This window comes from Protopterus annectens, chromosome 16.part0 (genome assembly GCF_019279795.1).
Source record: "Protopterus annectens isolate FY-2018-M chromosome 16.part0, PAN1.0, whole genome shotgun sequence".
Taxonomy (NCBI): domain Eukaryota; kingdom Metazoa; phylum Chordata; order Ceratodontiformes; family Protopteridae; genus Protopterus; species Protopterus annectens.
The window spans coordinates 17,247,545-17,260,260 of NC_056750.1; the positions used below are offsets into that span (position 1 = coordinate 17,247,545).

Consider the following 12,716-nt stretch of genomic DNA (forward strand, 5'->3'; position numbering starts at 1 on the left):
TTCAGGAAAATGCGTTTCAGTCTTAGTTTTCAGATCTGGGATTTTGTGATTCCCTCTTCTGTACACTTTCATGTTCACAGATCATGATGCAGATAAATATTATTTTAAAATATGTTATTGCCACAGCAGGTACTATAAAATCATAGGTGAATTTCTCAATATTAATGACGTTGGACTGTCTGTCGACATAGAAAAGATAGAAAAGTTAGTTTTGTAATGAAAAGGTCTGCATGTTATTTATTTATTTATTTTTTGCTATACATGTTTTTCACATTTATAGTATGGTGTATGTCACTTTACGTTGGCAAGAAAAGCTCAAAAATTTAGTAGCAACTATACAGAGAAAATAAACACACAAATTCTCAGTGAATATGTTCAATGCATTTTCCATCACAGACCTTCTTACGTATTTATCAGCGTGAACCATACTTTTTGTAATTGGAACTTAATATATCTTAATAGTTCTCGATTTCATTTAAAAGCAGAGTTTAGTGGAACTTGTAGTTTTGTTTTGCCTTGTTTTGTTAAATGCAGTACTGCGTAAGAGTTGACATTATAAATTAAATAACACTTGCCTTGCATGAGGTTTGTTAATCACATACCTAAGCAGACTACAGACATGCTGTGGCTTTCTGGTGCCAAAATGATATTACATTGTGACACTTATAGCAATTTATAAAGACAGCTGCTTAAAAATGGCAAAGAGTCAATGATGCTCATTTGCAAAATGTATTTGTTCATTTGACAAAATAGAACAGGATTTGTTCAGATGGGATAGAAAAATATGAGACAAATGTATCAGTCTAAAAGGCTATTTTATTCTGACATGAAATACATAAGTACAAAAAGGAAAAGGATGTCTTTAATGTCAGATATGCATGAATTGGACATCTTGAAATGGAATCTGTGTAGACCCAGACACAGTCATTTTGTGACTCATGAGTTAAAAATAAAATATTTCAATTCACTCCTTCAAAGAGTTTTCAAAAGCTTCATACAGCTATGTAATGGTAACGTCAGTGCAGATTACTTTTTTTTTCCATGTACTCTTGCTAATATATATATATATATATATATATATATATATATATATATATATATATATATATATATATAGATATATATAGATAGATATAGATATAAGATTGTGACCTCCAGTTAATTTGCGGAAATGCTTGCACAGCTTTTTCACTTTCTATCTCAGCACTTAGAATTCTTCCAATATGTAATTGTGAGTATGTAGGACAGCTACCAATGATGGCTGAATTAGAGATCGGTGATGGTCTTTGTCCTACAGTCCGCAATCACTAGCTATTGCCCAAAGTATGCAGAGCAGGAGTTCAGATAAGGATCTCTGATTTCTATATTCCTGATTAAAAGTTACAAAAAAGTGTCTAGACATTTCATATAGTAAGTCCAAGCACTTATCTTAAATAATTGAAAATGTTAATACCAGAAATTTATTGAGTCATGTTTAAAGGTTTGCATATTGGCAATGTGTTTCATATTACTGTATATGTTGCATATTTCCTACCCCCATCCTCTGCCCCCCCCCCATCTCAAAGACTAAGGTGTTCCAGTACAGCACAATATAGCTAATCATCTGTTCGGGATTTACATTTCAAATCACCATTTAAAAAATCTGCTTACACAGTATGGATTAGGATATTATTTATTCTGAATGTTAGTTCACAAGCCGTTATATTAATATACAGAATTATAGGCTGCGTGTCTTTCTTGTCCTCATTTAAAGCTGTGGATACTAAAGAGCTGATGGACAGCAGCATACAGTGGTGTAGTATTTTTGTATTTTTTTTCTGAGTAAAATGGTCTATAATATCTTCATTTTATTTTACGAAAGTGAAGGTAGCTATTTTTCTAATTCTTTCAAAGTTTCTTTCCTCCAGTGTCCTAGTTCTGTTGTGAAGTGGAAATTAACACTAACCTCTCAGCCTAAGAAACAAAACATGATGGTTGATTAAACAATGTTTAAAATAAGTTTAAAGTGCAATACTCACCCAGTTTTAGCGAAGTTTGTCCAGTAAGCAATCATATAGGAGGAGACATCCCTGTCCTTTGGCCTGTACCCCATCAGTGAGACAAACGGTTTCCCAAAGACGTACTGGATATCATCTGCATGGTCTGCACCTGTCCAGCCAGGGTAAACAGGTATTCTTGAGGGATGGGAAAACAGGTAACTGTATGTCCTTCCACCACTGTAAAGGGAGAAACAGTTATTTTAGACACTTATCCACTATTTAGGAAACAATAAAGTGCTAAGCCTGGTCTGAAATTAACAAACTAATAATGTGAATGTAACATATACAAACACATGCATACATATGTATGTACTTGCATTCATTCATACCTACCTACACATACATATATACACATGTACAAACATGCATACATGCATACTTACATATATATATATATATATATATATATATATATATATATATATATATATATATATATACATATATATATATATACATACATGCATTTTTGTAATTTTCTAGATAGGAAATTACTTTATCCAACTCCATATTGTTGCTCTTCATTATAACTACCAAACCAAAGATTTCCCTACAACAAAAGCAGTACCAGCAACATTTTGGAAGATCTCCACAAAATGAATGCCTCTTAGCTCAACCAGTAATCTGTTCCATAACAGAACCCAATACTGCATGGACGAATTCACTCACTTACGACCATTAAGATGCCACCTTGGAAAACCCTGTTTAGCTCGATGAAGATTAAGATGTTTACTAGTGGCTATCAAGCCCATTGTATCAGTGTACTGCCTTATACACATTTCAGTTTGAAATAAACACACAGAGTCACTTTTCAAGCAAAGCAGCTTGCACCCACAGCACAGAGGGAAAAAGCCATAACTACGACCCAGAGGACACAAAACGTCAGTTAGTGGCTCGAGTGCTTGATGGTGCAAACAGAGAGGATGGTATCCATCATGGGGGGGAGGCAGTGGTTCCTGTTGGCCTGCACCTCTCCTCTGCTGGAGGCCAGGGACATTTAAGGATGTAAGGAGACACAATGGGGAGAACAGGGCATGTTCACCCAAGCAAGTGATTGTAGCCTTTGTCATCACATAAGGGGGTATCTTTCAACAGACGATTACAGCAAGTGTACTGAACCCATCAGCGTTGGGTTACTACTGCTTCTCAGGAAGCAGCTTGGAACTACTGCTATTCTCTGCTTCTGATATGAAAAGGAGAAAAGCATCACTGATCCCTAGCTGTGTGCAGCTATGTGGAGACCGGTACTGTTTCCACTACTGTACAGATTGCACCTCCAGCAATCAACTCCAAACCTCACAGGCACTACTCCCCCTTCAGCCCACATTAGTAATCCCCTGCAACTATGGATTTGCAATTTCCATCCATCTCATTAGCCCGTGTTTTTGAAATGGCATCCTTAGATAATGTAGCAGTTGTCTCATGTTTGCTAATAATCACACTCTGCTTAAACCAGAGGGCACCATGTGTGAGAGATTAGTGATACAATGTTCTTGGAGGCAAAGCCCTCACATAAAAACAGCAAAAAAGGTTGTCAGTAATATATACCACCACAAGACACACAATACACATAGACCAACATAAGCTAAGGCTCTTAAAAGTAACCTACCTAAACTGCAAAGACCGCCTAAATACAACCTAAGAAATGAACACCAACAGCAACCTCCCAAACGCTCAACTCAGGCAGCCTCTCCATGAAACATGCATCTATATCTCATACTGCCTCAAGGCAGCACCCACCATGAAACATGCATCTATATCTCATAGTGCCTCAAGGCAGCACCCACCATGAAACATGCATCTATATTTCATAGTGCCTCAAGGCAGCACCCACCATGAAACATGCATCTATATCTCACACTGCCTCAAGTCAAAAGCTCAGAAGGCAAATGTCTACACAATCCAACATCTTAGTCATAGGTAAGTACCTAGTAAAACACACTGATGCATCACTCACCATACTGATTAAGGAGAATGTCACAATTAGTCACCTATCGGGAGCCAGCATTCATCACATCAGGCATGTATTCAAGTACTTGCATCACAAGTACACATATGATACAGTCATAGTAAACATGGCAGTAAATCACCAGAGACATATCTCCCTGGATGATATGAAGAAAGACATGGGAGAGCTCTTGAAATCTGTGACCGAGGCAGGTATTGATCTAACTTTGAGCAGTATTTTACTATCACTGATAGTGATGCTGCTATAACAAAAGATTACTGGCCTCAACAATTGGCTTAGATTCTGGTGTCATTCAAGAAGGGTCCAATATATATCAGCCTGGGAGAAGATGGCAGAGAGTCCTACCTGCTTCGCCAGGGATGGCCTGTATCTATCTTCCCAAAGCTTGCTTATGCTGACTAAAACCTTGTCCACCCCTATAGAGCCTTTTAAGTCAATGTTAGTCTTCAAAAGCTTCTAACTTAACAAAACAAAATTTGGGTAACATAAAGGTATTTCTTCTCAATGTTAAGAGCCTCAACAAGAACTCGACTCCCATCAGGCACTGCTTATCCTGGACTGCACTGTTATACGCATCACAAAGATGTGGGCAAGACCACTGACAGCACCCCATCAGTGCTGGGTTTCAACACTTATCATGCATTCAGGCCAGCCACACTGGACAAAGGCACTAAAGGTTGTGTTGTCTCTACATTACGAGAACAAAATCTTACCTCCAGGCTCATAAGGCAACATAATGACCTGAAACTCCTCCATGATCAAACTTAACTATTAATAAATCCCCTTGTCACATCATAGTTAACTCTATGACCCTCTCTATGCCCACCTTGGCCGTACCTCCTACCTGACTAGTATGGAGTCCTTATGCAGTAGGCAAAACACCATTCTCCGAGAGGACTTCAACTACCCCTTCATCATCTGAGAGATGACTCTGGAGAGCAAATTGGCTCACAAACAGAACCCAGAAAATTAAGGTGTGGGGGCTGTAACTCCTCCAAATGACCTGTCATTAGCTGTATACCACAAGATTCAATCCTTGAGCCACTGCTGTTCAGCATCTACTTCTCATATGACAAAGCAAATGTTAGGGGTTTATGGCTGACCAAGTTTACAGTTTACTGTAAACATGGTGTCATAAAAAACTTTCCAGATGACACTAATATCCCCCAAGAGGGCCTATCCCAAACAAATAATTAGTGTCATAACCATGGACTAAAACTAAATATCAAAAAATGTATAATGGCCAACTTCTTCTAGCATAACATCCCTTGTAACTACCACATCAACAAAATACTCATGAAAGTATATCAGGTAGTTTAGTATTGGCAATGATTTACATATAGAAACAAAGCATTATGGGTAATCAACGGCACTCTACTTTTTTAGAGGTACAGCTATTTAATTACATTATGGTTTTACTGTTTACTTCCAGTGTAGGGTTCTCTATCTGTAAGACATAGCTGACAAATTGTCTTACTAGGATACAAGACTTCCGTGTTGCTGCAATTTTCATGAAAAAATAGTAGCTTATGGAATATAGTAGGTAGTGAGGCTTTGTGGGTTCAGTCCTTCATGATGCCATGTTAGCAGTTTTCAGCTCCAAGAACATTTTCAAGAGCCGTCCTTATGAACAAAAGTAATGTACTTTTTGGATCAAACACTGTAGCCACTCAGCTATGTAAATGTCAGCTCTAGGTGATCTGGTTACATTGACTAATGAGGTGACACCTCGACCCCATGTAAAAAATGAGAAAAAGGGGGTTAATAACGACTCTGACGATGATCGTACAATCTGATATTGTATATGCTAAAGAGATTACTCCCAGCTCTCACTTTAATTTCATAAAACTGAAACCACACCCAATACTTCCTCCCAATACTTTACATACAAATTAAAATACTTATTCATTTTATTTGTGACACTTGTATTTTATTAACTGAGGTTTTAATAAAATGTGTATGTTTAGATCAAAGCTAAGAGTGCTACCATGCCTAGCCTTCGATGCTACACTCAATTAACAAATGTTCATTACGTAATGCTCCATAACTTCTGCTTCCATCTTGCAAAACAAAAAAAAACTTAAAACTATTCTTAATGTCAATCTGATTGTACATTTCTGAATAATGTGTTAGGATTACCTACTTTTTCAAAGGCATATAAATGCTCTTTCACATTTACTTTAAGTGAAGCTTCCATTTCATCAATATAAAATGGCGGCAGAAATAACTGCATGGTACACATATGCTACATGAGTCTACTCTGCCGCTCATAAAATATTTTTCATTATTTTCTGAATGGTGATAAATTTACTACAGCAAACCTATTTATATATATATACTGCAGCCTAAACTTGGAAATCTGGACACCTCTTTATTTATATTAAATGGCATTCTCACTAATTATTCCTTTAGATTTCTGACTCATCTCTGCATAAAGAAAGGCCGATTAGGCGCAGAGTGTTTTTTTTTACATAAATTGTTTTGAACCATATTCCAGTTTTTAAGAATAATTCTTTAATCTGATAAGAAATACTGATATACCAGTGATCAGGAGACAAAAAAAAGAGTGGTAACCAGGATTTATAAGGCTTTCATTCATGACTAGTGGAATCATAAACAGATCGAGAAATATGTGTGGCAAAGAAAAGTGAAGAGAGAAATTTCAGTTATGGACAGGATGGAGGTTTGTCAAATGGTTAAGCCAACAACAAGATCAAGAAAATTCAGGATTTTGGGGTGGCAATGTTCATGCAAGCATTTTTACACTCCAGATCAATTTCATAAAATATTACCCCAAATGGATTAAGTATGTTGGAGGTGTGGGCAAAGGGGAAAGATTGAGTGGGAAAAGATTGAAAAGGAAAAAAACTAAGGGTAATGCTGCTCAATGCCAGAAGTCTCAATCTCAAGATGCACTCGAGGCCCTTCTCAATATGGAGAACATCGATGTCTGTGCTGTGACAGAAACCTGGTTCAAGGCTCCTGAGAGCACCCCAGCACTAACAGGTTTCACCTCATATCATACGTTCCGGCCCCAAAATCCGGACAACACCAAGAAAGGAGGGGGGGTGTCCATATTCATAAAGGACACCCACACCTCAAGGTTGGTGGCAACGACGATGCATCTGAGACCATCCAGGTGCAATTAACCATAGGCAAGACTGCTCTGCAATTTGTAGCATGTTACAGGCCACCCTCTCAAACTCAGGAACCTCACATGGCCTTCCTGAAAACATTGGAGGGATAAATGTATCTCCAAACACCATCATACTAGGTGACTTCAACTACCCTAATATAGACTGGGAACACTACTCAAGCCCGAACACTCTAACCCAAAGATTCCTGGAGTTCATAAACTCAAATGCCATGGAACAACTAGTCACCATCCCCACAAGAGGTGAAAACATACTTGATCTCATCATCACGAACATGGGATCAAAATGTTCAACACCGAAGTATACCCCTCACTGGTGAGATCAGATCATAAACTAATCTCGCTGGAGGTCCTCATCCGCCCCACCTGAAACAAAAAGACCACAGTGAAAAACTTCTCAAAAGCCGATTTCACACTTCTAAAAACTAGTGTGGTCTCCTTTAAGGCCCCTGAGCCAGTGGTAAACATTACTCAAACCGCTGAATCACTTACAAATGCCTTCTACCAGCACCTACAGGACTGCATGGATCAGGCAATCCCAAACAAAACTAAGACTCTCTGTACCAAAGGCAAGCGTCCAGTCTGGTGGACCCCAGCCATAAACAAGCTCTACAACAAAAGGAGGAAGCTACTACAAGATAGAGCAAAATCCTTGAAAGGTAAGACACCTTTGATCTTTATAAGTAAAAACTAAGAGCTCTCATAAAATCATCCAAGGCAAATTTTGAGAGAAAAATCGCCAAGGACTCTAAAGACAATCATAAGGCCTTCTTTAGCTATGTTAGAAACCTAGGAGGAAACTCCCAGATATGCTCAGAATTAGTTCAAAATGATGTGAAAATTACTGAACCTACACACATTGCTAACATACTGGCTGACAGGTTCAGTGCAAACTTCTCCCCCCCTCCCAAAGGAGATATCTATTCCAGAGGATTGTAGCCCCCAAACATCTCCAACGCCCAGGTGAGAACTGCCCTCACTAAGGCAAAAACACAGCATCCATGGGACGGATGGTGTCCCGGCTGTGTGCTTCATGAACTCAACGAGGAATTAAACCCACAGTTAGGACAGCTGTTTAATCTTAGCCTCACCTCAGGATACGTACCCAAGGAGTGGCGCCGGCGACTGTGGTCCCACTTCATAAGGCGGTGCCTCCACAGACCCTGGAAATTACCGCCCCATTAGCTTGACAAGCCTCATCTGCAAAGCCATGGAGAGGATCATAATGGAACTCATAAATAAAGACATAGGGAACTTGCAGACTTTGGATCCAACCCAGTTTGGCTTTGTCAAAGGCAGATCCTGCCTCTTAAACTTGGTTGACTTGACAGTCACCAAGGCCATTGATGAGGGAAAGGCAGTCCATACAGCGTACCTCGACCTGGCAAAGGCCTTGACACAATACCCCACTCAGGTATCATCGAAAAACTCATCAGCTTGAATGTAAACCCATACATCACAAGATGGGTTGCAAACTGGCTAGCGACAGAACCCACAGGGTCAGAGTTGCTGGAGCCATGTCAGACTCAAAGCCTGTCACAAGTGGTGTCCCACAGGGCTCAGTCCTGGGTCCACTCTTGTTCGGCATCTACTTTTCTGAAGTACAAGCAAACACAGGAGGGTTATGGCTGACAAAGTTTGCAGATGACTGCAAACTGGGCCATAGTCGAAAACACATCTGACACAGATATCCTCCAGAAGGGCCTCACAGAAACGGATAACTGGTGCCAGAGCCATGGCCTGAAGTTAAACGCCAAAAAATGCATAGTCATACCCTTCGGGAAAAACAAGGTTACCCCTAGCTACCATATAGGTGACAATCCACTGAGCACAGAAAAAGTCATCAGGGATCTGGGGACCCAAGTTGACAGTAGTCTTCGTTTGACACTCATGTTGCTAAAGTAGTTAGGAAAACCTTCTATATCGCCCACCTGATCATGAAGGGATTCACATCTAGATCAAGGGAGGTCATCGTCCCCTGTACTCATCACTCATTAGACCTATGATTGAGTACAATGCCCGTTCGGAATGTATCTGACCAGACACCTGATGCAGCTTGAAAGGCCCCAAAAGTTCCTCACCAAAAGGATAAAGGGTCTCAAAAATATGTCTTATGCTGCCCGACTGAAAGAACTCCAGCTTTATTCAGTCTCATACCGCTTGCTCAGAGGTGACCTGTGCCTGACATATAAGGCCATGTCAAACCCAGATTTGATGAATATGCTTCACCTCAAAAATCTAGATCCCTCAGAACCACAAGGGGGAGACTTAAACCTTGACACGGTTATAAATAGAACGTGCTGGAGGGACAGATTCATCACCCAGAGACTCCCTATGCTGTGGAACAAAATCCCGGTACATGTGAGGCAGAGCACCTCGCTGGCCTTGTTCAAGAGGAATCTTGACCAATGGATGGGAGATCGCAGATATACCCCAGGGATTACTTCAGTGTCACTGCTTGACAGAGGCACAGAAAAATGATAGGCATAGTTTTTATTCAAACTAAAGGGGTGGCGAAAGCCACATAACTATGGGCTAGGCTTATAAATGCCCTTGGGCAGATAGCCTAGTATGAACCTATGAACCTAAACCTATGAACCTATGAACATAATCTTTTGGGTATGTGACAAGTGATATATATATATATATATATATATATATATATATATATATATATATATAGATAGATAGATATAGGTGTGTGTATATGTGTGTGTGTGTGTGTGTGTGTGCGCGCGTGTGTGTGTGTGCGTGTGTGTGCGTGCGTGTTTGTGTGCGTTCGTGTGTGTGCGTGCGTGTTTGTTTGCGTGTGTGTATGCGTTTGTGTGTGTGCGTGCGTGTTTGTGTCCGCGTGTGTGTGTGTGTGTGTGTGTGTGTGTGTGTGTGTGTGTGTGTGTAAACAGTAAACAGAAGCTACTAGGCAAGGTATGGATCAGATGGGAAATGAGGAGTCTACATTTCTTCCTGAAAGGAAGGAGTAAGGAAAAGTGACCAGATAGTAATGCTGGCTAGTTTGGTGCTCCTACTAGCTGAAAAGGAGATAACTAAAAGGTGGAAACCCCCCCATCGCCTTCATTACATGACCTTTGTCAGTCAATGAATAAACGAGAGGCAATAGAGGGAGACAGACTACAGAATGCAACTGTAGTTAGTTCCACCAGAAGAAGTGGGGCTACCAGAAGAACTGAAAGGCAATTTTGAGGCAGCAATTTGAGAAGAAAGAATTTATCTGTGAACTCAGGAATTTGAAGGGTTAGGGGAATTAAAGGCTGGGGATGTTCTAGGAAAGAGATCTAATTTGAGACAAGAAACATGCAAACCCTGTCTGTCTCATGAGAATAAACAAACCGTGTTGAATGCATTCATTAAACATCACATAAGGTAGTAGCAGTAATAACATAATAATATTACATGGAAGGATGGGGTGGAATTTTATGATGGAACCCCATATTTGGATAGAATCAAATGTTGTATTCTCACTGCTGGTTTTAATAAAACAGTGTTATGACAAAAGAGGAGACAATGAACTGGGTTGGCAGTTTCTTTTGGTGCCTTGCTTTGACCATGCACCATTGCAGAGCGAGGTGGTTCCATTAAATATTTTTGCTCTTTAAAGTAGTTATTATTTGTAAAAGTACTGACTCACATTGATGTATTGTCTGCATTATAAAAGGTAGCCATTATCTAGGAAAAAAAAACTTTACAATGAAAAGTAAAACAAGGTACAGTATTTGCAAGTAATGGAAATGACTGTTGGAAGGCTCTTAGTTTTTATTTACCAGAATCATCAGCTCGTCAAAAGTATTCCACTCTTCCAGAATTATAGACTGTAAAGCCTTTAGTTTATAGTATTTTAAAATAAAATCTAATGTTAATCAGCTATAACTGATGCAAAATGCTGCACACCTGCTCCAAATGATTCTTTTTGCCTTTGATAATTCACTGGAAGATAAGGGTTTGTGCACTATAGTAAGGATCTGGTATGGTTTTTGTAATGCACGAGTCCAGTTAAATTCAATTAATATCTTGGGGGGATATACCACCGCCAGGGTACAAAGAAATAAGTGGTCACAGAATGTAAAGCAAGGTTAAGTTGGCTTAACTTACTCATTCAACAACAACGTAGTATCTGATTGCTATTGTAAAGTTTGTTATCTGTAGAAAAAGAGATCTCAGATACTTTGTCCAAAAGAAATATCAGAAATGAGTGATGAAATCCAGCATTTAGACAGAATAAGCAATGGAAAATTCTGATGTGTAAGAAAAGCTTGGTTAGTTAATGGAGGAAATCCTGTAATCATGGCTGCACAGGTAAAAAAACACACTCTCCAAAGCCAAGAACACAGCATCCATGGGACCTGACAACCTCCCAGGCTGCGTTCTACATGAACTACAGAATGAACTGGCACCCCACCTAAGTACCATGTTCAATCATAGCCTCACCTCAGGCTTTGTGCCCACTGAATGGCACACAGCAATGGTTATACCACTCCACAAAGGGGGAGCCACCATGTACCCTGGGAACTACTGCCCCATCAGCCTGATGAGCCTGGTCTGCAAGGCTATGGAACGTATCATCAAGGAACTTATAAATAATGACATTGGTAATCTCCAAACTCTGGACCCTACCCAGTTTGGGTTTGTAAAAGGCAGATCATGTCTCCTAAACCTGATAAACTTCTTTGAAGCAGTCACCAAAGCCATAGATGAGGGTAAGGTGATTCACACAGCCTATCTAGATCTCGACAAGGCTTTCAACACCATCCCCCACTCTGGAATTATAGATAAACTCACTAAACTAGGTATAAATCCCTATGTCACAAGATGGGTTGCCAACTGGCTCACTGACAGAACCCACACTGTGAAAGTAGCAGACTCTAAATCCAACTTCAGACCAGAGACAAGTGGAGTACCACAGGGTTCAGTCCTGGGTCCTCTCCTGTTTGTTATCTACTTCTCTGAAGTACAGGCTAACACAGAAGGTCTTTGGCTAACAAAGTTCGTAAATGACTGCAAACTAAGAGCCATAATCAAACCTCCTAATGATGTGGACATCCTACAAAAGGGCCTCACTGAGACAGATGCCTGGTGTCAAAGCCATGGCCTCAAGCTCAATGCCAAAAAGTGCATTGTCATCCCTTTTGGTAAAAACTCTGTACCCATGAACTACCACTTAGGCAATACTCTACTTAACACCGAAAGTATGATAAGAGACCTTGGGACACAAGTGGACAGTAGTCTCTCCTTTGATAATCACATTGCCACAGTAGTCAGGAAATCCTTCTATGTGGCACACCTCATCACAAAAGGTTTCTCATCCAGGAAAAAAGAGGTAATTGTTCCCCTCTACTCATCACTCATTAGACCCATTATAGAGTACAACGCCCCTTTTGGTATGTACCTCACAAGACATCTACAACAACTGAAAAGGCCGCAGAAATACCTCACAAAGAGGATTACTGGCCTCAAACAGATGCCCTACGCAGACCATCTCAAAAAATTCCAGCTTTACTCTGTCGCATATCACCTAGTCAGAGGCGATCTCTGCCTAACA

At 39.9% G+C, this 12,716-nt stretch overlaps 1 protein-coding gene across 1 annotated transcript in view; it reads right to left on the reverse strand.

Annotated features, from left to right (window-relative positions):
* The window catches only part of LOC122790388 (bile salt-activated lipase-like), a 199,330-nt gene that overhangs the window by 20,188 nt on the left and 166,426 nt on the right, over window positions 1–12,716 (reverse strand). The window contains exon 10 of the mRNA XM_044057901.1: window positions 2,019–2,216. Within this exon, the coding sequence (XP_043913836.1) occupies window positions 2,019–2,216 (198 nt within the window). The remainder of the gene's footprint in view (window positions 1–2,018; window positions 2,217–12,716) is intronic.